General features: G+C 40.3%; 1 protein-coding gene and 1 long non-coding RNA gene across 4 annotated transcripts in view; one reads left to right on the top strand and one right to left on the bottom strand.

Moving 5' to 3' along the window:
* Positions 1–914: 914 nt before the first annotated feature.
* pnpla4 (patatin-like phospholipase domain containing 4) lies at positions 915–7,813 on the bottom strand. 3 transcript variants are annotated; one of them, XM_039793144.1, is made up of 7 exons: positions 7,682–7,813; positions 6,478–6,666; positions 5,331–5,425; positions 3,360–3,495; positions 2,987–3,052; positions 2,161–2,313; positions 915–1,452 (listed from the first exon to the last, which is right to left on the bottom strand). In XM_039793144.1, the coding sequence occupies exons 2-7, from the start codon at positions 6,655–6,657 to the stop codon at positions 1,318–1,320; spliced, it is 765 nt and encodes a 254-aa protein (XP_039649078.1). In that variant the 5' UTR covers positions 6,658–6,666; positions 7,682–7,813; the 3' UTR covers positions 915–1,317. The 3 variants fall into 3 exon arrangements, with proteins under 3 accessions (XP_039649078.1, XP_039649077.1, XP_039649076.1); XM_039793143.1 differs by having other exon boundaries at positions 7,651–7,806; XM_039793142.1 differs by having other exon boundaries at positions 7,612–7,806.
* Positions 7,814–7,848: 35 nt separating this feature from the next.
* The window catches only part of LOC120554317, a 28,761-nt gene continuing 9,246 nt past the window's right edge, over positions 7,849–27,363 (top strand). The window contains exons 1-2 of the long non-coding RNA XR_005638365.1: positions 7,849–7,922; positions 10,515–10,656. This is a non-coding gene — a long non-coding RNA (uncharacterized LOC120554317). The remainder of the gene's footprint in view (positions 7,923–10,514; positions 10,657–27,363) is intronic.

Genomic DNA, 27,363 nt, shown 5'->3' on the forward strand with positions numbered 1-27,363 from the left:
CTCCGACGATGAACGATAACGTAGTTTATGATACGATGATGATCGGGAAAAAAGGATTGAAACGTTTCTTGTTGTTCAATTCAACAACTTTATTAATCCCACAAGGGGCAATTAGTTAAGAACAGCTACAGACAACGCACACAGACATAACAGCACACATACTTACACCCTACAGAGTAGATGAATAATAATCCAAAAATAGATTTGATCCATTTAAAAGTTGAATAGCCGAAGGGATAAAAGAAGTAGAGTGGTGATTAGTTCAGGTTACATATAACAACGTATTCACTCTCAAGAAGATGATCTACAGAAGACTAAATGCTCCTTGCTTTACGTTGCTCCTTGCTGCCTCTGTCTTGCTTCCTTTGCTGCATTTTGGCTCCTCCACATTTTTGTTAAATTTTCAATTTGCGTCCATACAGTTTCATATTCAGGGTGTTGAGATGCTGCGGGATGTCGCACAAAAGCAAAGTCGCGTAACAACTTTTCAGTGCTGGAAGATGTATTCAGATCCTTTACTGCAGTAAAAGTACTAATACCACACTGTTAAAATACTCTGTTACAAGTACAAGTCCTGCAGTGAAAATGTTACTTCAGTAAAAGTCTGTAAGTATCATCAGGGAAATGTAGTTAAAGTATTAAAAGTAAAGAGCTATCCTCCCATTGTAGAAAGAGTAAAGGATCCAACCAGTTGTGTGTTTAATGGTCTAATCATCTCAGCTGGACTTGTAGGCCGTTATATTGTTGGCTAGTTTACTTTAGAATCAAACATCAGATTTTATAAACTACATGTGTTTTGTGTGCAGGAATCTTAATGTGTAAAGTAGTAGTAGTAGTAGTAGTAGTAGTAACTAAAGCTGGAACAGATGAATGTAGTGGAGTAAAAAGTAGAATATTTCTCTCTGAAATGTAGCGGAGTAGAAGTAGAAAGTGGCATGAAAAGAAAAGACTCAAGTAAAGTACAAGTACCTCAACATTTGGACTGAAGTACAGTACTGGAGTAAATGTACTTAGTTACTTTCCATCACTGCAACTTTGGCGAAAGCTTAAAACTAAATGTGCCCTTGTCCATCTAAATTCTTGATTGGCCAGAGGCACATTCAAATCAAATCGTTCAACAAACCCTCCTCCAACATGGGCGAGAGCAATGGAGTCATTTATAATACGATGATGATCGGAAGAAATGATTCAAACTTTGGTTGTTATATTTCACCCTTACTGTTGAACCCTAAGAGGGAATAAATACATAAAATCCATTGTCACATTTCCGTGAAAGGTACTTGGCTTCATGCTTGTTCATAGAATAAAAAATGAGCGTCATGAGCTCATCCAGTCCTCTCTCTTGAGGAAGCCCACCGCGTCTCTGAAACCTTCTTCACACAGCGCCTGCATGCCGCCGCTGGACGGAGGGAACAGAGCCTGGTTCAGACGCTTGATGTTTTCCACAGAGAGCTGAGGAAACCAAAGGAAACGCCACATTTACATCAAACCTTCTGTGACAGTCAACTGCAACTGCGAGACAAAGCTTCCACTTAAAGGGTAACTACCGTTTTTGTTCAACCATGACCCTATGTTCCCATGTTGTTGTGTCTGAGTGACTGATCAACAACAATCTTTTGACATTGGTTTTGCAGCAGCAAAACCAGCTAGATGTATGTACGTATGTAATTACCCAGCTTGTATTTACCTTCACAAAAGTTCTGTTCATGCCGATGACAGGCTCAGATTATTATTCTAAATGTCTGATAACATTGACTAGACTTAAGACTTAAAATGCAACATGGCATCATGACTTTGCGTAAACATACACGCCACTTTCCTAAAGCCAAATGGCCCACCACGTGGAGTCACCACGAGAACGTGACGTACTATCGCGAGAACGTCACGCGTGTAAAACAAAAAAGAAGTTTGGGTTTAGGAAAAGAACACAGGGAAAGGCTTTAGTAACACAAAAAAACGACAAAAACACACTTAGGAAAACAAACGGTTGGGTTTAAGAAAGAAACATTGGGGAAGGCTTAAAAAACAATAAAAATAAAAAAAACACGGCTGAAAATCGCCACACGCGGGATGCTATCCCGGCCCTCCTGGGTGAAAGTCCTGTGTTTTACCCATCCTGTCTGTAAAATGTATGTCTTCATCAAATGATCCAGTCCTCACCATTATGTTCATGTTGGCCAGTGTGAGTTGAGTGTTGGAGCGCCCCCTGTGGACGGGACACACATCCTGCAGTCCGGCAAACGGAGACACAGTGATGGTTCGTCCCACCGGCAGAATAGGCAGGCTGTCGGAGAACCCTCCATCCATCCATTTCTAAAACAACAAGCATGACATGGAACTGTGTCTGACAATTTTTGCTGAACGTTTTTGTCTCTTGTTTTAAAAAAAAAAGTAAACTTCTTGCCGCTTTTTGACACTTGTTCAAAAAGATTGTTCGTTCAACAGAACCAAAATCAAAAAAGCATCAAAATAGTCAAAAGAAGCACGGAAATGTCGGAAAAAGCAACAAAAATGTCAGAAAAGGCGACTTTACAGTCAGATAAAATGAAAAAAAATTTCAAAACCAATAAAAGTGAACCGTCAGCGGCCGTTAAAGTTGAGTTTAGTCGATAGTCAAGTTTATACGGCAAGACTTGTTTGTTTCTTCTTTAATCTGCATTTTTTTATTATTCCTACTTTCCTTTCCAAATTTTGTTAAGTTTTTTATGAATGGGTTTGTATGATATTGTCCTTAAACTTGATTTCTTATTTCCGATACAGTTAAGTTTAGCAGATGAAAAAGGTGACAGTCATACGCCGATAACAGCTAAGTTTTAGGCACCAAAACCATTGCTTTGATTGGGAAATCAAAACTACATATCAACCTCTAATGTAAAATAAAGGGACAAACTGGTTTAAACTCGCCCAATTAGTATCTTGAAATACAAAGTCATGATATTTTTAGGCAGTAAGGGTTTCCTGTTCCCAGCAGGGTGAAAGACATTACCTGTCCTCGTAATTCCACCGGTTTGAGTCCTGCGTAGAACGGCACAAAGCTGCTGGCCAGCAGAGCCTGGAAAGGTTAAAAAATATCTTACAATCACAATGAATAAGCACCTCCTCCTTTATGTTTGAGCTGAGCCTGGAATGGTTATAACGTCTGGCTCCGCCCCGTATGTTAACAAATTGTCAAACAAATTGACAAAAACGTCAACATGTTGAAAATGTAGCGAGAAAAAAAGCAGACAAAAACATCAAAAAAAGAAAATAGAGAAAAACGCTGCCACAAGCGAGAAGAATGAGTTCTGACTGTTTACGCCTGGCTCCGCCCCCTGGGATGAAGTAAACCAATCATAAACATTTATGTTCAGAGTGGATACCTGTATGAGTTCCTCCCTGGAGGAGAACCGGGACAGGATGTGGTTGCGGCCACTTGTGGAGTTAGTGACGGAGACGTGGAGGCGGCCGGCGGCCAGACGGTGAGCCTCGCTGGGCAGAATCTCTTCTATCCCCTCCCTGGAGACGGTCCACACACACATACACTCATCTGTCAGCTTTTAGAATCACAATAACACCGTGCTCTTTAGATAAATATGACTCTATCTGAGCAATATTTAGAGACGATGTGGAATCAAACAATAACATTTAGGCTAAAGCAAGTTTTTTTCTCCGTTTTAGTTCCTTTGTTCGACGCTGTTGATGCTTTTTTCCCTAAGTTTTCTTCAATCTTTGTTAAGTCTTTTCCCAATGTTTTTAGCCATCTTTTTCTATGTTTGAGTCATTTTTTTCGACATGGTTTTGACATTTTTATTCATTTTTTAACGCTTTTGTAGCTTTTTTTCTGATGTTTTTGTTTAGTTTTTCAATGTTTTAAAGTGCCCATATTATGAAAAAATCACTTTTTCTGGGATTTGGGGTGTTCTTTTGTGTCTCTGGTGCTTCCACACACATACAAACTTTGAAAAAAATCCATCCATGCTGTTTTGAGAGAGATACAGTTTCTGAATGTGTCCTGCCTTCAGTCTCCTAGTGAGCTGTTCAAAATCGGCTCGGACTGTGACGTCACAATCCGAAATGAGCTGGCTAACCACAACCGTTAGCTCGTAGCGTTAGCATTAGCATGCTAATGCTAACACTAGCATGGTACCTCGTTCTCAATAGCAAAGCACTGCTACAACACACACAAGTTCACCATAATCTACAAAAGAACTACTTACATGTGCTCCCTCATTTAGAAGTCTCCCAGCTAATCCTGCCTTGTAACTGACTGAAGTTGGAGAAACAGGCTTTCTTTTACTGTCTCTAGAGTTAGCTAGCTGACATGCTCTACATCTGAGCTACTGAGCATGTGCAAGTGCAATCAAAGATAGTACAGAAGAAGAAGATGAAAAGAGGTCTCACTCTGTAGCTAAAACAGAAACCAGGTGAAAAGAGGATCTGCAGCAGTGAGAGAGAGCTGTGCAGTACAACAAAAAGATGGTGTTTTTTGAAAATTAAACCATGTAAACCTATTCTGGTACAACCTTAAAATACAAGTATGAACCTGAAAATGAGTATAATATGGGCGCTTTAATGTTATCAACCATATTTTGACATTGTAAAGGTTGTAGGAATGAAAGAGGGACGCTTGGTTCACACGCTCCAACAAGTCTGGAAACATCCTGTTAAACACGGCTGCATGGAAACGGGAATATTAGTGGAATATTCTCTTTCATTAGCCATGGAAACAGCTTAGAGGAAGATTTTATGAATGAGGGCATAAACTGGAATATAATTTGCATTTAAACGTAGTCAGTGTGTGCCATCACGAGGATGTGTGGTCCAGCTTCTTTAATTACCTTCATGTGTTTCAGCTGCAGTTTGCACCTGATGTTACCCTCATGTCACCTGTCCCTCGTTACCGCCCTCCTTTCTTGTGTGTGTTCAGAAAATGGGACAAATGTTGGAAAAATGGGACAAGCCCAGCTGAAATCTTGCCTGGGGCTTCACCTTGCTCTGAGAGCTGCGAGGGGAATAATTGTGAGCAAATACAAGTGCTGAAAAGACAGAGGAAGAGTTCTTTATGAGGAACGGTGAACAAAGTTTGGATGACTTGCTGACGTGTATTTGTAGCTTTTTCTGATGGTTTTTTTGTCGTTTTGAATGTTTTTCTTGCTCGTTTTTGGTCTCCAAATTGCACAATGAAAGCATAGTTAATTTCGTAGAATAAAGCTGTTGATGGTTTTTTTCTCCAACATTTTTGTCACTTATCCTGACACTTTGAACACGTTTGTTTACGGTGTAAAGCTGTGGTCGGAGAATGATTATTTGGTGATTTAAGCCAGCTGTTTTGCAGTGTACTGTGTACTTACCGCAGTGTGAGCATGAAGTCGTATCCCGGCGTGGCGGCTCCAAACGACTGCCGTCTCACGCTGTCAGCGAACCGGTACGTGAACTCTTTACAGTTCTGGAAGAGAAGGAAACATTCAGCTTATCGATTTCATCTCTTCAGCCTCATTCACAGATACAGACGTGAACTTATATCAGACATCTGACCATTCTGCACTCAACCCATTCAGCCTCCTTTTTTATGCTAAACAGCTATTAGTATATGTTTGTTTCTGTATTCATTGTTTGTTCTTATTAATGTTTAATATTTGAGTTTGTTTGTTTGTGTATGTATGCACCTTTTCACCAAGCCAAAGTGGAACTTACTTTTCATGGAAACAACAATCTTCCCCCAACCGCCAAGTTATCTTTATTTCTTTTCCTTGTTTTTCTCTCTTTTATGCCATGCTGTATTTTCTGGTTTCTTTGTTTTGTTTATTCTTATGTAAAGCACTCTGTTGTGTCTGAACTGTGCTATATGGAATAAATTGTCTTGCTAACGGGCAAAACGTAACACATTTTATTTTTTTAAATAAGAGCTGTGAAGTGGATCGAATTCATGTCGAAGTGAAGAGTGGTTCATGTGGATTTTTTTTTTAAAGGGTAACCGATAAATATTTAAAGAAACAGAGCAATAAAACATGGAGCTATCCCTGTCTTCTCCTAAATATTATGATCTTTGGATGTTGCTTATAATTATTTTAAGAGCCAGTGAGTGTTAAATATTAAAAAGAAAGACAGTTCTACTGCGGAGATGTCGAATCTTTGATGTAGAGTATCAGAGAAGTGTTTTCTTTTGCTAAATTATATTTAAATCTCTAGAACAACCTGGACACTACTTTCCCAAAAATATGGAACATTTTGAGACCACAGTTGTTGAATAACACCTATCATTAGTAAGTGTCAAACTGCAAAATAAAAGCGCCAGAAGACACTGAAAAACCAAAAAAAAAACTCTTAAAAGAAACGTTAAAAAAGGTGACAAAATCATTGAAAAAGACGTAAAAATCATTAAAATGCCAAAAAGGTGAACCTAACCCGCTGAAGAGGCAAACACTGTCCCTCTAACTCTTAAATAAAGTAGCTGAACTTCAAGTTGATATGTTCTCCTCATATGGTGGAACACTGTACCTCCAACTTGTCGGGCGCTGTGATCATCACGGCAGCCACCAGGGCGCCGGCTGATGCCCCGGCGCAGGCCCCGAGGGATCCCAGCAGCCGGTCTCCGTGGCGGAGGAAAGCTCCCACTGCTCCCAGCTGGTAGATCCCCAAAAAACCACACGCAGCGAAGGACAAGTTCAGGACCGGCATCCTCCACACCTGCACAGACACCAATCGTGAGGGAAAATTACACACATCCAGCAGTGGAACAAGTATTCAGATCCTTTACTGCAGTAAAAGTACAGGGTTTTAACCCTAACCAAACAACGGTTGAACAAGCAGAACATATGAGAGCTAATCTCAGTTTTAGCGTCCAGAGTCAGGCTGTACCAGACTCTCTTAAATATTAAAGAAATACCAAAGGCCCATTCTGAGGCAGGAAAAACCCTGAAGTACTAATACCACAAGTCTGGTGGCTTTGAAGAGAGTAACCGCCGTCTGTCTGACAGCACGGCAAAGCTGAAAATCTTCGAAATACTGCGTACACTTGAACTGATATTTCATTTTCTTTATGTAGACCGCCTACTGTAGTAATACAGACTATTGATACATATCCTCACTTCAAAACATCTGAACTGTCCCTTTAACCCAAATCTAAACTAACCATAACTGTTTATTGCGGTTTGAATGTCTACAGGCTACTTATGTAGTAATAATGATAATTATAAATATGACACCAGTGTTACATTTGTAGCATTACATTTTTATTTTAGTATAATTCCATGCAAGCTGTTTTTTTAGCATGGATGTATTAAGAGAACGGTATTTAGTAATAAGTTCGGTTGATATATGTGACATTTAAAAATAAATTAACTGACAAATATTAAGCGTTGTTTTTATGTGAAAAGTTGAGTAAGGGTTAGATAGATGTGACTTATTACTAATTACTGTAACCTTACTGTACATGAAGAGACTACTTTAGCCTACATTGTTAGGCTAAATGTCCATTAAAACTTCAGTTATCATCATAGTTCAGCATGGATTTTCTTTTTAAGATTCCTGAATAAAATAAGGGCTTTAATATAGCTAGGTCTCTGCAGTCGTTAACGTGAAAGAAAAACAAAGCTAGCCAACGTTAGTGATAACGATCAAATTCTCTCTTACGGTCAGGCTGAAGACAAGAAGGAGAGGAAGAAGAAATACCGTGTTTTACAGCCGAAACCTTTCCCGTTACCTCATTTTGTCTTGGATTTATTTACCGGTAACGGCAAAACTACAACTCGTTACTGCTCCATGTAAACGTAAACACGGAAGGTTAGCATGTGTTTCCACACGGCCGCCGAACCGGACACACTAAACACTAAACTCCTTCCGCTCATGATTTTCAAAATAAAACCAACACCGCCTCATAACATCGATAACAACGCGACAGGACCGCATTTCAAAAAATAGCAGAAGAACACGTCAAGCCACGTGTGAGAAAAATTACTGATTGTGAATAATGCTATTTTATTATTTGTTTTACGCTTACTATGGAAACAGTTGGTGTCTTGAATTGGACAGTAAAGTAACTAACGTTAAAGTTCCTAACTTTAGCTCATAATAGCTTGCTAACTGTTAGCCTAAAGTATTTGTTTAATGAAAACCGTAACGACAATATTAAGAGTCAGGAAAAATCAAATGCTAATGAAATGTAATTTCTATTGTTTTCTTGCATCTCTCAAAAGCAGGGCTGGACTGGGCCAAAAAATTGGCCCTGGCATTTTTGGCCCAGGCGGCCCACACCCACCATGATTGGTCAGACACATTCCCTGCAGACAGTCCTCTTAAAATATGCATGCATTCTATCATAGATATAGAACAATTATTATAAAAAACAAATATTGTTCTATATCTATGCATTCTATGATATGAGTTGCCTAGTGTTCAGCGTTCATGTGATCGTTTTGGATCCTTCATCTGTTGATCTTACACTTAAATCATTCATTCATTCTTAGAGTTATGATTTGTATATTTATGGTATTTTTATAATTATTTGTATTATTGATATTTTATATATTGTATTGCCATTATTGTTATTATTACTGTTTTGCTTAATATTGGCTTAGCAACTTTAAAAACAGTTTATTGTTAATTTTAACTATTGTAAGATTCATATTTTTGTTGCTTTGGACAATTGTCTGCTAAATACTATAACCATAACTATAACCCAAAAGCTACAACAAAACTGAGAGTAGTATATGCCCTGGAAAAGAGCACCAATACAAGAGAAGCTAATTAAGCCATTCAAGGAACACTGATGCTTGTATCAACACTGACTTTAGAGATCACACAGACTCTTCAGCTAGCCAACAGGCTAACCGCTAGCATTTTCAATGTAAGCTTAAACAGATAGGTTACCTGACAGCCACTAACTTTAATGTTACAGCCAAACTGCTTGTTATCGTTATGATGTGACACACACACACACACACACACACACACACACACACACACACACACACACACACACACACACACACACACACACACACACACACACACACAGACACACAGCCTCCCTCCCTTCCTGAGAGTCCCTGTTAATTTGCTTACTCCTTACCACATAGTCCTTTACTCTCTCTTCCATCTTTTCCTCACTCGCTCACGTGGCCATAGTGGGATTCGTACATTTGCGGCCCGGAGTGGGGAAGGGGGTTCCTGGATTTGATTGGGTCAGGCCAGTGCTAATAAAGAAAATTAACCAATGGGCCGCTGTGAGTTCTTTATGGGCCGGCCGGCCGGCAAAAAAAAAAAGGCCTATTTATATCGGCGATTCAGCCCAAAAGTGCGTCGGCCCACCGGGAAAATGCCCGGAATGCCAGATGGCCAGTCCAGCCCTGCTCAAAAGAAAAGTTGACAAAATGATAAGATCTTTTTTTTAAAGCATATAAACTTAAAAAAGCCACAAAAACGTTGAAAAAATCCAGACAGAAATGATGATAAAGCGTCAGACGTTATTAAAGTGCCAAAAACGAAGACAAGAATTTCAAAAAGCAACAACTTCTTAAAAAATGTTGACAAAAGGATGCAATAAAAATGTCAAATAAGCGATAAAATCTTAGAACCATGGCTGTCCATCAGCTGTCGCTGTCCGTGGTGCTGAAACATTTGAACTTGACTGGCAAACAGTTTTCTTTGTTCTTCATTACAAAGTTGTTAAAAAATTTGGCTTATCTTTGTTTTATTTGACTTCTAGGCTTACTTACTCAACAAGTGACACATTAGAACATATGCATTCATCAGCTATTTTACCGTTTTTTTTTTAAAGGTTTTAATTTTAAAATTAGCAGCAGAGGGGCCCATGATGAAGCTCCTTCCCCACTGTACTGAGAGTCTAGCTCCGCCCCTGCCTGCAGTGAAAATGTTACTTAAGTAAAAGTCTGTAAATATCATCAGGAGGCTACTTAATACTGGACCAATTTTAAAGATTGCTGCCATCAGTCACTTAGACACAAAAACATAAGACAATAGGGGGAAAAAACAAATTACCCTCTAATTACAAGTTTTATGTTTAGATGTTATTACCCAGTGATTGTATCTAGATACAGATCACAGAAAAAATTATAGAATAAAAGACAAAAACGTAGATTAAAAACCCCGAAAAGAATGTCAAAAAGTCAAAAAAGAGACAAAAATATTGGGAAAAAAGCAATAAAAACAGAAAAAAATAGAAGTTGACTTTGAGGCGAACAAACAAACCAAAGCAGAGGCTGTGTTTTGGGGATTTTTTGTCGGTCCAAAGTGAAGCTCAGATTTGTGACGCTGCAGTCTTGTTGGATGGGAAGTTGTTACAGCAACGCCCCGAAACTTTTAGCTCTTTTTCTTTCAGTGTAAACTTGTCCCATTGCAGAAAGCGATTGAGTTTCGACTTCAGGCTTAAATGTGATACAGCACAGTTAGTTTTCTTCTTCCTCCCCCCCCTGCCCGCCTCAGCATCCGCTCTTAGAATCACAATCACTGTTTTCTTCTTCTAAAGGATATCCAATTTTCCCTTCCTGAAATAGTTTGTCCTCCACTTTCCTCAGGAGACACAGGACGGTTTCAGAAACCAGGCGGCGGGCTGCTGCTGCTGCTGCCTCTGAATGTTAACGTCGTCTCACAGAATCTGGGCTCTGTGATGAAAACGCCTCCAATACTGAGCCGACATCATGATGATTCATGTTCCAGGTGAGTTAATCCGAGACTGTCAAAAGTGTCGGCAAAAGTGACAAAAATTTCAGAGAAAGTGACAGTGAAAATGTATTGTGAACCTAAATTGATATGCGGGCCGGATCAAAATCTGCGAGGGGCCTTGAATTTGACACGTGTGCTTTAAGGCAATGTTTACACTTAGTGTCTTTTTAAAGCTGCCAGAGTCTGTTTTACATTATGATCCTATAGGGGTACAGGTTTCATTATTCCCTGCATAACACGCATCGAACGTCCCTCTTTCACTGATAAATTCTATACATCTTCTTAATGAGTTAGACAGGGGATAGTGCATTTACTTCTACTAATGTCGAATAAAGTGACAAAAATGTTGAAGAAAGCAACAAAATGACAAATATGTGTCAGGTGGCAAACTCCAGACTTGTAGGGAATATAGAGTACTTCTGTGACTTTCTTTATTCCCTGTATAACACACATCTTTCACTGATAAAATTACAAACATCAAACAGAAACGGAGATTAATTATTGCTGCTTTGCCTCTGAGCCAGAAACTAAGGCTGTGTCCTCACGCTGTGGGTTTCTCAGACTGATTAAATATTTATCATCTGATCCAAAAATAAAGCTGAGAATCCATCTCTGAACTGGAAGAAAAAGACACCGGGGCTTTTTGTATCATTATCAGCCTCTGTTTCATGATGTTACGTTCCACTACAGCACAGATCTGGTTACAGATCTAATGAAAGATTAAACTCCAGCTAGATGGGCTTCATATCAGCTATTTTTGTTTCACGTTGCACCTGCTTTTAAAGATTTACACTTGCTCTCACAGAGAGCAAAAGGCTGACCTTAGATGTACCAACATTTATCAATAAACCAATCCCGGATCTGTCCTCCTTACAGGTAAGCTTTTTAAAATGTAGATTAACATACCAATATCCGACATTGCATTCTGTACAGCTGGATTACTGTTTGTGCCCACACACAGGATTATCAAAGTTGAAGGGACACTCCGTCATTTTAGCAAAACATTTCCCATAATCAGTCCTTCCAGAAGAGTTTTTTTGTGATTGTTGCGGGCAAAAATCCTTAATTATGCGGCACGTTTTCTTAAAAAATGCGATGGAATATGCGGGATATTTATACAATTTTATGCGATGAAATTGCAGGAACTTAAAAAAAAAAGTGATTTGATGACACAATTACGTCACTTCATAACGTTCCCATGGCAACAGGGGAAAATGGCTGCTCTTGTGTGAAGTAAACACATTTTCTTCCTGCTAAGATATATGTGACTTTTTTTGCAACGAAAATGCAGGGATTATGAAATCATGCAAGCCCTGCATATTTTGCGCGGAAATCGGCAATTGCGGCGAAAGTGCAGCATATTTGAAAATATGCGGACTTTGGCTGATTATGCATTGAATTATGCGATCGCATAATCACATTTTTCTGGAGGGACTTCATAATGCAACTAATAGCATATTTACATTAGACTTTCACCGCCTGGTAAATGCACACAGCGATGCAGGGTAAGGTCGGGCTACAACACAGATACATTCTGGGATAGGCTGCGTACTTACGTTTCAGGAGAGGTGCACGCGTCAGGCTCACGACTGCGTTCATTATACATACTGTATATGCATTACCTACAGCGTATAGGTCTCTATCTACGCGTTGCTAATGCGATACGCACCTACAGCGTAGGGTCTCTATCTACGCGTTGTTACGTACGTACCTACAGCGTAGGAGGTCTCTATCTACAGCGTTGCTACGTACGTACCTACCTACAGCGTAAGGAGTCTCTACAGCGTTACTACGTACGTACCTACAGCGTAAGGGTCTGTATCTATGCGTTGCTAAGTCGCGTACCTGCTACGTAGGGTCTGTATCTATGTGCGTTGCCTACGTTACGTACCTACAAGCGTAGGGTCTTTTTGCGTTGTGCGTGCGATACCTACAGCGTAGGGTCTGTATCTATGTGTTGCTACTCGGATGCGTACCTACAGCGTAGGGTCTGTATCTATGTGTTGCTACGGATGTTACCTACAACGTAGGGTCTGTATCTACGGCGTTGCTACGGACGTTACCTCACGTAGGGTCTGTATCTATGCGTTGCTACGTACGCATTACTGAGCGTAGGGTCTGTATCTATCGCGTTGCTAATACGTACCTACAGCGTAGGGTCTGTATCTACGCGTTGCTACGTACGTACCTACAGCGTAGGGTCTGTATCTACGCGTTGCTACGTACGTACCTACAGCGTAGGGTCTGTATCTACGCGTTGCTACGTACGTACCTACAGCGTAGGGTCTGTATCTATGCGTTGCTACGTACGTACCTACAGCGTAGGGTCTGTATCTATGCGTTGCTACGTACGTACCTACAGCGTAGGGTCTGTATCTATGCGTGCCTACGTATGAACCTACGGCGTAGGCATTATGATTTCTACTAGTGTAACGGCGTAACGACTTTGTGTATTAGCTTACCTCAGACTTCAGACATACAGCTCGTCTAAAACTAACATTTGGATGTTTGACTTGGTAAGAAAATGTTTCCTGCAAATGTAATGTTGAAAATATCGTTAGCTTAGTGTCAGGATCCCACAGTCTCTCCATTCTCCCTGCTGATTCCTCACGTTTTTAGGGTCGGCAGTTTGTAAAAACTTCTTCACATTGTTGGTAGTGAATATCACCAGCATGTTTCTGTTGTTTGCTATCAGATGGAATAAAAAGGAGGAAACCTTCACACAGTACAAGTGAATGGATAGCACAGAGATGTTTTTCCCTCCGGTGGGGTTCCCTCCATCTGACAAGATGTGCTCTTTCTCTATATCGTCGCAAAGTGCTGTCCCGTTCCTGTTTATACCAATTCTAACCCTAACCCTAACCCAGGCTTTGTGTCGAAACGCCTCAGCATTAATTTATTATAATGTGAGCCTTATTAAATGAGTGAAATGACAGTATTTTGTCCTCCTTAACTCGGGAACTTGAGATGCGCTACATTTTCTTCACTAACGTAAAGGTGTCTTGTTTTTTTGTCCTCCTACTGAGTATATTTTTTAGCCGAGGGCCAAGAGTCATCCCTGAGTTTTGACATTGCTCTGTCAGAGCAGAACTACTTTCTCTCCGGCACACTGAGCAGAATGCAGATGCCCTTTCTTTCTCTCACTTACTCCTTTTTCCCCGTGGAACTGACCTGAAAAGGTTAGGCTACTTTCCCGTAAAAGTCAAGCTGTAGTTTTCTTTTAAAAAATGACATTTGGCTTGACATGGTTTCTTTTTTTTGGTCCCTGGCAGTTCATATACTCCCATATCTACCCAGCAGAAAAACTGTGTTTGTGTTTGTCTCGGGTGGGTTTATTAACACTGGAAAGCAGAGTATTTTCCTCCACTCTGACCAGAAACAATTGTGAAATATTCTGTGTCTGCGGAGGGCAATTTGCTCTGTAATTAGCTGTCACATTATTGTGTTTAAACTCCATAATAAAAGTGTCAACACAGCTTTACTTAGCTTTTCAGCTCAGATCAGTGTCAGTGAGGGAAACTGTTCAGTGCAACAAGGTTTGTATGGCTTTGTAAGAGCTGAGGAGAGGCCAAAATTAGGGATAACTGACACTATTTTCTAGAGGTAGAAATACAAAAGTGACGAAAGTTACATCCTGCAGCATTCACACAAAGTGTACATTTTAAGGGGTCATTTTTAAGGGAACACAAACAATACAGCCACAATTGTAATTGTATCAGATATGTGTGGAACTCCAGTAAGTAAAGCTGTTTTATTCACTTTAAACATCTTTTCTCTAATACAGATGATGATGAACTGAAAACTGAGCCTCCTATAAAAGCTAGCTAGCTAGCTAACTAACTAGCCAGCCAACCGGCCACTAAATCAGTAAAATTTAACAGCTTAATGTTCTATTCACACACTCTTGTCACAGCGTTGGAAAGCACAGGGCTATCAAAAAACGTTTGGCGATGAACAACTTTGTTCAGCAAATTTTCTGCAACCAGTGAAAGCACAGTAGGTAGAATTAGCAAGCTAGCTCACCAACTATCCAATAAGCTTTTAAACAAGCTACCAAACAAGCTAGCTTACTAACTACTAAAAGCGCCAAAATGTCGAGAAAAACGTTGAGAGAAACATTGGAAAAAGCACCAAAAATGTCTTAAAAACATTAAAAGCATCGTACTAAACGGTGAAAGAAGCGTAAAAAACGTTGAAAAAAAATAAGGACTTTATAACTATGATGTACAGATTTTTAGGCATTCTGTTATCAAATGTCTTCTGGCCGACATTTACATCGCTACGTTTTGGTTTAAAAAGGAATATCTTCTGCTACGTTTCCCCCTCTCATTCCCCCTGCTCTGGTGTTCTTCAAACGGAGAACTTTGGCAACACCGACACTGACGCCAAGGTTTCTCCTCCTGATTGGGTCTTATCGGTCAATTCAATTCAATTTTATTTATAGTTTCAAATCATAACACGAGTTATCTCGAGACTCTTGAGAGAGAGTAGGTCTAGACCACACTCTATAATTTACAAAGACCCAACAATTCTAATAATTCCCCCAAGAGCAAGCAGTGCAACAGTGGCGAGGAAAAAAATCCCTTTTAGGAAGAAACCTGGGACAGACCCAGGCTCTTGGTAGGCAGTGTCTGATGGGCCGGTTGGGGATGTGATGAACAGTGGCGATAATAGTCACATTAATAATGAACAGTGACTTCAAATGGTAGTCGTAGTAGTTCATGTCATATCAGGGCTCTGCAGGGCATTACAGGATGTAGCGTGGCCCAGCAGAGCATGGATGGACGTAGCAGGAAGCAGCAGGACGCAGCATAACATTGCAGGGCACCGCAGAGCTTAGCAGGGAGTGCAGCAGAACCACGGCGACAGCTGCAACCAGGATCTTGGTGCCAACGTTCTCCAAGGAAATATGCGGGGTGGAAAAAAACATAAAGACTCCGGGGAGGAAACTCCCCAGTGCTAGGTTAGTAACAAGCATTTCTGGTATGGGATGCACACAAATGGAAAGGGAGAGGAGAGAGCAGCTCAGTGTGTCAAAGGAAAGAAGGAAGGCCCCCGGCAGATAGTTTAGCTACTTTTAGAGACTCTAGGTACCACAAGTAACACTGCATTCTCGAGCGCAGTGCTCTAGTGGGACAATAAGGTACTAAGAGCTCTTCTAGATAGGATGGTACTTGACCATTTAGAGCTTTGTAGGTCAGGAGAAGGATTTTAAATTCAATCCTGGATTTTACAGGAAGCCAATGCAGAGAAGTTAATACAGGAGAAATATGATCTCTTCTCTTAGTTCTTGTCAGAACACGCGCTGCAGCATTCTGGATCAGCTGGAGAGTCTTAAGGGACTTATTTGAGCAACCTGACAGTAGGGAATTACAATAGTCCAGCATGGAAGTAACGAATGCTGATGATAGTTTTTCATCATCGTTTTGAGACAGGATATTCCTAATTTTGGCAATGTTACGAAGATGAAAAAAGGCTGTTCTTGATGTTTGTTTTAGATGGGCGTTAAAGGATATATCCTGATCAAAAATAACCCCTAGATTTCTGACAGTAGTGCTGGAGGCCAGGACAATACCATCCAGAGTAGCTATATCTTTAGATAATGAGGTTTGGAGGTGTTTAGGGCCCAGCACAATAACTTTTTGTTAGAGTTTAACATCAGAAAGTTGTAGGTCATCCAGGATTTTATATCTTTAATGCACGCTTGAAGTTTAGCTGACTGGTTTCGTCTGGTTTGATTGACAAGTATAATTGGTTGTCATCCGCATAACAGTGATAGTTAATTGAGTGTTTCCTAATAATATTACCAAGAAGAAGCATATATAAGGAGAATAGAATTGGTCCAAGCACTGAGCCTTGTGGAACGCCATGGCTAACTTTAGCGTACTTGGAGGATTTATCATTAACATTAACAAATTGAGATCGCTCAGAGAAATAGGACTTAAACCAGCTTAGTGTGATTCCTTTAATGCCAACTAAGTGTTCCAATCTCTGTAACAGGATTGTATGGTCAATAGTGTCAAACACAGCACTAAGATCTAGTAAAACAAGTATGGAGACAAGTCTTTTGTCTGCAGCAGTTAGAAGGTCGTTAGTAATTTTCACCAGTGCCGTCTCTGTGCTATGATGCTTTCTAAATCCTGATTGAAAGTCCTCAAATAAACTATTGCTATGTAGAAAATCACATAACTGATTAGCAATTACCTTCTCAAGGATCTTGGAGAGAAAGGGAAGATTAGATATAGGTCTATAGTTTGCTAAGACCTCGGAATCGAGGTTGGGTTCTTTCAGAAGAGGTTTTATCACAGCTACTTTAAATGACTGCGGTACATAACCTGTTAATAAAGACATGTTGATCATATCTAGTAATAAAGTGTTAACCACGGGTAGCGCTTCTTTGAGTAGCCTCGTTGGGATAGGGTCTAAGAGACAGGTAGATGGCTTAGCTGAGGATATCTTTAACATTAATTGTTGAAGGTCTATAGGATAAAAGCAATCTAAGTATATGTCAGGTCTAGTCGTTCTTTCTAGGAGTCCTGCGTTTAAAGGTGAACCGTTAGAAGTTGAGGGCAAAAGGTGATGAATTTCATCTCTAATTGTTATAATTTTATCATTAAAGAAGCTCATGAAGTCGTCACTACTCAGAGCTAGAGGAATAGAAGGCTCACTAGAGCTCTGACTCTCTGTCAGCCTGGCTACAGTGCTGAAAAGAAACCTTGGGTTGTTCTTGTTTTCTTCTATTAATGATGAGTAATCGTCTGATCTGGCATTTCTGAGGGCCTTCCTATAGGTTTTGAGACTGTCTTGCCAATCCAAACGAGATTCTTCCAGTTTGGTGGAACGCCATTTACTTTCAAGTTTTCGCGAGATTTGTTTTAATTTATGAGTTTGGGAGTTATACCAAGGTGCAAGTTTCCTTTACTTCATCATCTTCTTTTTGAGGGGAGCAACAGAGTCTAAAGTAGTCCGTAGGCAGGCCGTAGCACCATCTACAAATGTATCAATTTGAGAGGGACTGAGGTTAACATAAAGGTCCTCTGTTATATTAAAGCATGACATAGAGTTAAATGCTGTTGGAATATCTTCCTTAAATTTAGCTATAGCACTGTCAGATAGGCATCTAGTGTTGAGCTTTTATCTAATTTAGTATAGTCAGGTAGTAAGAATTCGAAAGTAATTAACGAATGGTCTGATAATACCGGATTCTGCGGAAATATTATTAAATCCTCAATTTCAGTACCATATGCCAGCACAAGGTTGAGGGTGTGGTTAAAACAGTGAGTGGCCTCATGCACACTCTGACTGAAGCCGACTGAATCTAATAATGAGTTGAAAGCAGCACTAAGGCTATCATTGTCAATGTCCACATGGATATTAAAATCACCTACAATAAGTACTTTGTCTGATTTTAGGACTACACATGATAAAATTCAGAATATGGACCTGGAGCTCGGTAAATAATAAATAACAACGAATATAATTGGCTGTAATGTTTTCCATTTTGGATGTTGAAGATTAAGAACAAGACTTTCAAACGAGTTATAATTTAATTTAGGTTTAGGATTAATTAACAGGCATGAATCCAAGTTGGCTGCAACTCCCCCACCTCGGCCTGAGCCTCTAGGAATTTGAGTATTAATTTGACTAGGAGGAGTGGCTTCATTTAGACCAGGGGTTGGCAACCATTTTGATATGAAGTGCCCTTTTCAAAATTTCTTGTTTATTAGTGTGCCATGTCAACATTAAGTTTCATTATGACATCACATCAAAATGTAATATCCAGGGAATCTGTAATTATTATTATTATTGTATATTATTATTATGATTATGGAAACATGGAAAATGGGCTGACAAAAATATCACTGTTAAAGAGCCTGAAGGGAAAAGTTGACGTGGAAAAGCCCAGCTTTAATGATGAATGGACTGATTAGCAGGTCCTGTATGCCTCATTTTCAATGAAACGATGCTATGGCAAAAATAATAATAACACAACCAGCATCATTATCAAGAATGAAGTACATGAACATAACTATTGCGTCATTCACGTGCATATTAAGTAGTCACATGTATTTGTTTTAGTCTTATAATGCGTCCATATTTAGCGCTCCAGCGGAGAGGATGGTTTCTTCAGACAGCTTAAGTTTATAAGAATTTGTCCACATTTCAAGATTCCCTGCAAACTAAGATAAACAGACTACAAACCGACAGCTTTTGTTTTAGCTTGTTTTGTAAAAATGTGTTATTTGCAGAGTAGAGCTGTGTTTGCGTAAAACAGCGCAGCGGACAAGAGTGTAGCCTACTGAGCAGACAGAGCAGATTGAAATATCACTTTCTACATGTTCTCTACAGGTATGCCGGTCTACACAGGTGAGTGCATTGATAAGTATTGGCTTTTAACTCACGAAGGTTTTAATGTAGCCTACTTACAGTAACAAGACTAGCGTTAGTTAATCCTCTTTGTATTGTTCCCAGTCAGAGATATGAGTCAATCAAACTACTGTAAATAACAGGTTGCGCAACTGTGAACGTTGTAATTTGGCATGCGGATGAGAGAGTGCTTCAGCATTTCAACCATGATTTCAACACATCAATAACTCTCTTGCACACATATTGCCAGCGTGCCATTGCTGACCCCTGATTTAGACTAACATATTCTTCATGGCCCAGCCAGGTTTCAATAAGACAAAATAAATCAATTTGATTATCTGATATCAAATCGTTTACCAATACTGCTTTAGAAGACAGAGATCTAATATTTAATAGTCCACATCTAATTTTCCTAATTTGTTCTATCGTTGCAGTGGTTGTTTTAATTCCAATGAGGTTGTTAAGTATAGCGCATCTTTTGTTTACCTTTGATTTAACCGATGTCAGTTGGGGGAAAGACACCGTGGTTATTAGACTACTTTCTCCTAGGGGCCTCAACTTCACGACGTCTCGTTCTCTGAGACTAAAGCTAATGTCTCCACGCTGCCTCCTGTTTATGTCCAGTATACCAGAATGTTGATGAGATATTAGGTTTGGGTGTGTTAGATAAACAGAGATTAGTTCTTCTACTGGAACTACAAATGGCAGAAAACTTCGCTTAAAAACCAAAACGTAGCAATGTAAATGTAGCCTAAGATAGTTCATATATCTGCTGGAAATGGAGCATGCCCCCAGACCCCCCCTCCCCTACATCTGGCTTTGCCCCTGTTAAAAACCTTTTTGCACACAGCTCCACGGTATCAACATCATTTCAGCCAGCCACAGCCAGGCACTCAGCTGCTTTTGTCGTTCTTTCTTCTTTGTTTCTTTTATATTTTGCTGTGGACATGAGTGAGACACATTTGTCTGTGTGTGGGAGTGTTTGTGCGTGTGCAGGTCAGCTGTTTCTCTCATGCTGAGCAGAGTGTGTGAGCACGCTGAATTACATCTGATGCGTAGGTGTGTCCTCGGAGACTGCAAGCATCCCTTCAAGGATGGGAGGCAGTGGATGCGGAGTACCAGCTGCTGCCATTTGGGGGAGCTCTGGTTGCTCTGCAGCTGCGCTTGGATCTGCTTTTATTTATTTAATTATTTTTTTATTTATTCAGCTCTCTAACACAATCCAAAGGAAACTTGCTCTGAAATAGATGTGCTTTAGTCCCGTCAGCCGCTGTAATGCAATCACTTACCTAAGAGATGTTACAGATATCCATCTATGCGGCGGATAGGCGGCTGATTTTGCAGCCCGACCATAAAACATCCCGCTGTTTCTGTTGCTATAGTGATCCTCCACATCTCTAGCCGGACCCCCGAATGCTCCCAGAGCACACTTTGTCAAGGTGGATGGATTTCCAAACGGGGAAAAAAGGGATGAGTGTAAAAAGGTCGAATAAATGTATGAAGGAAAAAGGGGACATTATTTCACTCGGTGTGGCAGTGCAGTGAGGACAAAGCTTTCTGGGAGGAATTAAAGCTCTTTTTATTCACCAAATGTGAACAATTTATGATAGATGTGTTTTTTGTCACATATGTTAAAGTGTAACTTTGTTTTGTTTTTCAACCTGGACCCTATTTTCCTATATTTTTTTGTGTCAGATGGGAAGAACAAACATTGAAACTGGTCCAGTATTAAGCAAGAGTAAACCAGCTGTAATGTAACCCTACAGGACTTATGTTCAGCATCAGTTAGAGTCCACTAAAAGTTCTGTTGTTGTCGCTGACAGACTCAGATTATTATTCTAAATGTCTGACATTATGGAAAGGATCCCTACAGAGATATACATTTTAGTTAAAGAGTAAGATCCTTTTAGTTTAACAAAAAAATCACCATCACCAAACCCACCAGCCTCCATGTAAATAATCACTACTTTTATCATTGTAAAACACACTTAATTTACAGTGGACAGAAACAAAATAAAACTACCAAAAGCCATCTTGGTTCATCTTTCCACTGTTCCAACAATCACCACTCTGGTTTGGTTGAAATAAACCCTTAATTCACCCATTTACATGTGGAAATATGCTGGCTCTATACACGCTAAAAGTCCTGATTATTTACATGGAGTCTGGTGGAGATAGGCTGGCTCTATACACGCTAAAAGTCCTAATTATTTACATGGATTCTGGTGGAGATATGCTGGCTCTATACACGCTAAAAGTCCTAATTATTTACATGGATTCTGGTGGAGATATGCTGGCTCTATACACGCTAAAAGTCCTAATTATTTACATGGATTCTGGTGGAAATATGCTGACTCTATATACACTAAAAGTCCTGATTATTTACATGGAGTCTGTTGGTAATAAGCTGGCTCTATACACGCTAAAAGTCCTGATTATTTACATGGAGTCTGGTGGGTGTGGTCATAGTGATTTCGGGGCTGTTTCATATTAAACTAAAAGGATCTTTAACAAAAAGGTCTAGTGGGCGGAAACTGAAGGTGAACATTTGTGCTATAGGGTTACAATGCACCCTCGTGTGTACATATGAAATTTCTTTGTCTGAGACGTTTTGTCTGTTTGAATTTTTGTTTCCATCACCAAAAAAAAAGCCGGTCATGTCAGATGTTTTGGATGTAAGTTTTGGGGGTTTACCAGGCTGCTGCTGCATCATGCTCATGATCCCTTTAAAGGAGGTCATCTTTCTTTTTTGTTTCCTGGCTTCTATTTTCAGCCCTCCGCACTGATCACCCAGGGATTATACAGCAACTTTATCCATTATTCATGACTCAGCAAAAGTAATAACACTTTCTCCCAGGGCAAAGCAACCAATTCCTTTTTTTTCAGGGTGTTTATATTCCCAGAGGTCTCCATTTATGAGTTATGAACCATAATGGACTGTAAAGGGTAAAAGCTCTGCACACCGTGATGAATTCCAGCCACTTGCCACTGGGTTGGAGTGGTTTGCATTCTGGTTAGCAATCACTTCAGGCGTACAACTCACCACTGATAGAGGACCTATTTGTTGTGCACTGTGGTGTGAAACAAGCTTTTACACCTTCAGGAAAAATGCCCCTCTCCATTTTAAGATCTCCGCCTGGAATCTCAGGATGCTGAAGAAGGGGAAGTTTGACCCACCAAAATGTTTCTAATCAGATTAGTTTTATCAGACTGCCGCAGAGGATTTGACAGCGTATTTATTAAAAGAAATACTGATACTGCGCTCACAATTAGGGCTGTGGCGATGCTTTTATCTCGATTTGATTCTTTCACGATACATAGGCGCATTTTAAGCCAATCCATGATCTTTTTCTATCCCTAATCAAGTATTTTTGTTGCCTAAACATAAGTAGAACACATGTGTCATGAGGCATTTTTCATTCAATATTACTTCATTTGCATAAAACCGTGTGGATGGAAGCATGGATAGTGTTTCCAGTAGAAGCTGTGTAAAGTCTTGTGTGAAGTCTGTCGTTATAGTGCCACCATCTGGCCAAATTGCACAAACATTCGACATGAAGCACGTCATTGGGTCACCCGAAATACCCCCGCCATGTGTGAAGTAGATCGGATGAACGGTTCTCGAGATATGCGATGGACACACAGACAGCCATGTTCATCGCTTTGGAAGGATAATACGTTTTTACAACTGCTTTGTAAATATGAAAGAAGCGTATATGTCAAAGACAAAACCACCAGTTGCTTTGATGGTACTGTGTTGGACGACATTCATCATGGCTCCTTGGGTGGAATATCAGCAGTGCTATCAGAATACACAGAGTCAGTGCTACAAACGGAGGAGATCCTAACAACAAGATGTATATAGGGATGTTAAGCATAGTATGAATTTGAGAAAGATCGCCTCAAAGAACAGGGACACGAGAGAATTCAAAGCTTGTAGAAACCGATTTAAGGGGGAAATGGGGAGAGGCAAAGAGGGCAGACAAGCTAGCTACGACTAGAAAAGGCTTTTAAAAGCAACAATATCAAACACTAGTGGGACATTAGGGAAGGGGACCTCAACCACTCGGCAAGCATTAGTGGCAGACACTGAGGCAGAGTTTTCAAATGAACTGAACAACTTTGTCTCTAGGTTTTGTAAAAAGGGAAAAATTTGTTTGTTTTTTTATTTGAGGGGCTACCGGAGGAGTTTCGGGATCTTTAGTCAAAATAGACTTGACCCTCCCTTCTCCAGAAATACATTTTTCTATGACCCTCCAAAATGATTGGAAAAAGAGGCATGACCCTCCCCAACAATTTATTGATGCCTTCTGTACTGGTTAGCGCTTGGCAAAGATGTAGCCTACAGATAGCCACTGTTTTTTTTACCATCATCTTAACCTCTGCTTTCTCATACACATCACACTCCACCAAGATGGTGGCCATTTCAGTAGATTTACTCACTATAAGTCAAAAATGAACTGCAGTTGTATTTGACAGTCAGTGTGTTCAATGAGTTTACAACACCCCAGCGGTTCTTCAGAGCTCATTAAAAACTGTAAAAACTGATAACGGAAAACGGTTCTTGAGTGACAGATGTGTGCCTGTGTGGAAAATTAAATCTGTTCATGATAAACAATATGTATGTACTAATTCTCTTGTGTTTTAAAGTCTGGATATTTTTGGCCCAGTGGCGGTTCTACATTGAATTACACCCAGGGTGAGACCCCCCTTTCTCTCTCAAATGTTCTAATGAAGGATTTGTGCAATTAAGAAATATAATTTTCTCTTTCACTTATGTTGTTATAATAATATATATATAAATGTGCCAAAAATATATACAATCAGATATATAAAAATTTTACATTAGCAGAGAGCAACAATAATATAAAATATTAAGAATACTATGCAAATAAAATATAGAATAAATATTTTAAATAGCACAAATCCTTCATCACACAAATGTGAAAACACACTAAAGAGAATCTAATTATTACACTATAGCACTTAGAACAGAAAACACAAACTAGAACTAAAACCTGACCTTTCTGGCCTTCCTTCATGCAAAATCATCAGTGATGTTATCGTATGAAATCTGCTCCCCTATTGAATGATTGATACTGACAGAAAGGCCAGTGAGCCGTTCCTGGGACATGGTTGACCTCAGTTATGATTTGATCAACTTTAGTTTTGAAAAGCTCCTCTCTGCTGGAGCCACAGTGACTGGCAGAGTAAGTGCAATCCTGAGAGCAGTCCAAAAGTTGGGATAGATCTCTGATAGATCCTTATCATGCATAAAAGTGATGAGCTCAAGCAACATCTAGATGCCGATTTATATATTCCTCCGTGGGTGCTCACGGGCGCACGCCCTTTAAAAAAAAAGTAGTAAAAATTTTTTTGCATTTCAGACAGCTGACACGAACACACGCCCATCAACTCGATAATAAAGTCGTAAAGTAGGCTCTTTCCACTCAGGATTGGAGATGAAAAGTTTAACTGACACATAACTGCGATCAGCTTCGTGGGTGCTCAGTATTAGCGGCGCACCAACGGTAGCCTATCGGCGCCTATGCCCAGCAACCCGTTCGACCCAGAGGCGAACTGTCCCCCGCTCCCCCCTCCCCTTTCCCCTTCACACACAGCTTATCTGTGCACTGTACCTTCTCAGCAAGCAGGGGCGCCAATTTGCCAATTCCCCACACGGTGAAATGATAGATAATACAGTAGAAAACCGCTTTGAGGATTTTTTTTTAAGTGCTCGTGCTGCCCCCCATGTGTCATGAAAAAATGCCACCCCGGGCGGCTGCCTGCTTTGCCTGTGCCAAAACCCCCAATGTTTCGGCCTATAAAATCATTTCATTTCATCATATACTTAGGGCCTACTGCTGTAATCTGGTAGTTGTGACATCATGATAACGGCGCGAATCCCGCCATGGCAGCTGCCTTTAGGTGCTCTGGGTAGGTCTGTGTTAGTTGTGTGAAACCGGTGTATGCAAACACCGGGTGCTGTCCACCCAATGCGGATAATGGGTACATAGGGGCATGATACATGCCGGGAATTGAAGTGAGACCTGGATGCGGGAGATTTAGGACACCCGGTTTGTGGATTATTCCTTGAAGTTGTGCGGCCCGCGGAGACGGGGTGTCTGCTCGGCGGCAGAATAACGGGCAGCTGCTGGGCTGTCGCTGCTCAGAGGTCTCGGCTCACACGGTTGGTCTCATCAGCAAGCAGGGCGTCAATTCGGAAGTTTTTAGATTTCTCCATGACCGCTTCACTCAGGAGGACTGCAGAGTCTCAAAAAGACAAACGTGTTTTGCGGGTGCACACCTGTGACAGCGGAGACTCCTTCAGTCACAAACTCATATGTTCTTATCTTTTCATAAAAGGCTCAGGCTGGAAGGATCAGCACAAATTATACATTCATATTTCCTCACCCGACAGGGTCTGGAGTGAAACTCTTAGGTTTTTGTGCTTCCAGCTAGTGGTCCGCGGTGCCATTTTTGTTGGGTCAGACCCATCTGCTAGCGATGGGGGGCAGAGACTGAGAGCTACATGGAAAAATATGCACCAAACAAGCCACTTTGAAATTTTTCTGTTTTCATGAATACAAAAGTTGGGTGACACCCCCCATTCCATAAATACCGAACGGTCCCTTACGTTGTTCAGATTCTTAATCGAGTCACGTAGAAGTGATGTTTCTGTAGAGCTGGTGACGAGCACTTTTACACATTTCAATTCGAGGAATGCCACAGGACCAGATAACCTCAGTGCATTTATTTCAAAACCATTTGCAGCTGAGCTTGTGTCTGTTTGGCAACTTTAGATAAAGATGCGGCACATCAACGAGTCAAACTTGGTGCTACCAGGCCAGATCTTCTAGATGCAGAGGTGACCCTAAAAGCTGTTTAATGCTTCTTACGTTCAGCGTGCTGTTTACTTATGACGCAAAGGTGGCCTGGGCAGCAGAGGGTCTAATTGCCGAGCCGCGCACCTCCAAAATTTGTAACAATACGGACATGGTCGCATAGACAGTGTTTGGCTACAACACCTTTAAAGGTAACCGAACAAATGAAACCCTTGGTTTAAAGAGAAAGGGTGAAGTAATGGCAATTGAGCGTGCTTTCAACCCTTTGTTGAAGAGAGAGTGCCATCTAGTGGGCTTATAAAACTAAGAAGATGCTTCATGAAGCTTCATTTGGACATTACTAGTGAATATACACATCAACCTTATTCAGTTAACTTCCATCTAACTCCGCACGCTGCCCGACTGATCAACAGAGTCATAGTCGGCAGCGTTTGGTTCAGTAATGACACATTCAGTACGTCACAGTTTTAATCTTGATATACAATTATACATGTATCGGGCTTTCTGAACAGATCTGGAGTTTTTAATTGCAGAGCCTATAATGCTTTCATTAGGAGAGGGTGAGAGAGAGACAGAGAGCGTGAGAGAGAAAGAGAGGGTGGGAGATATACAGAAAGAGAGACAGAGAGAGAGAGAGAGAACGAGAGAGAAAGCTTTACACCCACTCATGATCTGTATGCACACAGACACTTTATTGAGTTGGAGAAAAGGTGACACTGGCATGCTAATTAGAGAGGGGAATGTGCTCTTTAAACTATTATTGATGTTTTAGTAATCATTGTTGTGCTTTGATTTTTGGCCTTGTCAAAATAAAAACACGCTGCCGGCGAAGTTTTTTCTTCTTCTTCCCTCCCACTGAACATGAACAGATCCCGCTGAGTGATAATTTATGCAAACTACTCAAACAGCCTTCCTTAATTACTTCTATTTGCCAATTTTTTTTTTTCGTTGGTGCAAAAAAACTGTATAGAGAGAGAGAGATGGAGAAAGACAGAGTGTAATGTTTTCTCCTTCAGGGTTTATATCCCCGGTATATCCAAACATAGATAGCAGACGCAAAGAAATACTGACGGTGAGGAAATTACACACAAAACAGCATCAAAAACCTTTGAAAAAGTTTAGAAACTGTTAATTGTTGTTGTGAGAAAACAAAGTCAAACTCGTCAAAAGAAGCGTGAAAAAAAGATCATGGTCTCAGATGTTACTCCACTTCTGGTTACGCACGGAACCTTAAAAAGCATAAAAAACATTCACAAAACCATAAAAAAAGCATAAAACAAAAAAAGAGACAAAAGTGTAAAAAAAGCGAGTAAAAAAGGTGTTAAAAATTGGTTAAAAAAGTGGCAGACTGAAACTACATCAGATATATTGAAAGTGCAAGCTGAATTAGGCTTTTAGGTTTATTAAGTTTAAGTTTAGTTGAAATATGCATTAAAAAGAAGTACCAAAAAGCGACAAAAAAAGGCGCAAAAGATTTCAGAAAAAGCAG

This window comes from Perca fluviatilis, chromosome 24 (assembly GCF_010015445.1).
Source record: "Perca fluviatilis chromosome 24, GENO_Pfluv_1.0, whole genome shotgun sequence".
In the NCBI taxonomy this organism is placed as follows: domain Eukaryota; kingdom Metazoa; phylum Chordata; class Actinopteri; order Perciformes; family Percidae; genus Perca; species Perca fluviatilis.

What these genes read in the sequence shown, in the direction of transcription:
- pnpla4 (XM_039793144.1), bottom strand. Translation starts at nt 6,657, where the DNA reads ATGCCGGTCCTGAACTTGTCCTTCGCTGCGTGTGGTTTTTTGGGGATC. An exon ending in CAGCGCCCGACAAGTTGGAG is followed by an intron (nt 5,426 to 6,477) that starts GTACAGTGTTCC and finishes CTTCTCTTCCAG; the next exon opens with AACTGTAAAGAGTTCACGTA. An exon ending in TGGCCAACATGAACATAATG is followed by an intron (nt 1,453 to 2,160) that starts GTGAGGACTGGA and finishes TGGTTTCCTCAG; the next exon opens with CTCTCTGTGGAAAACATCAA.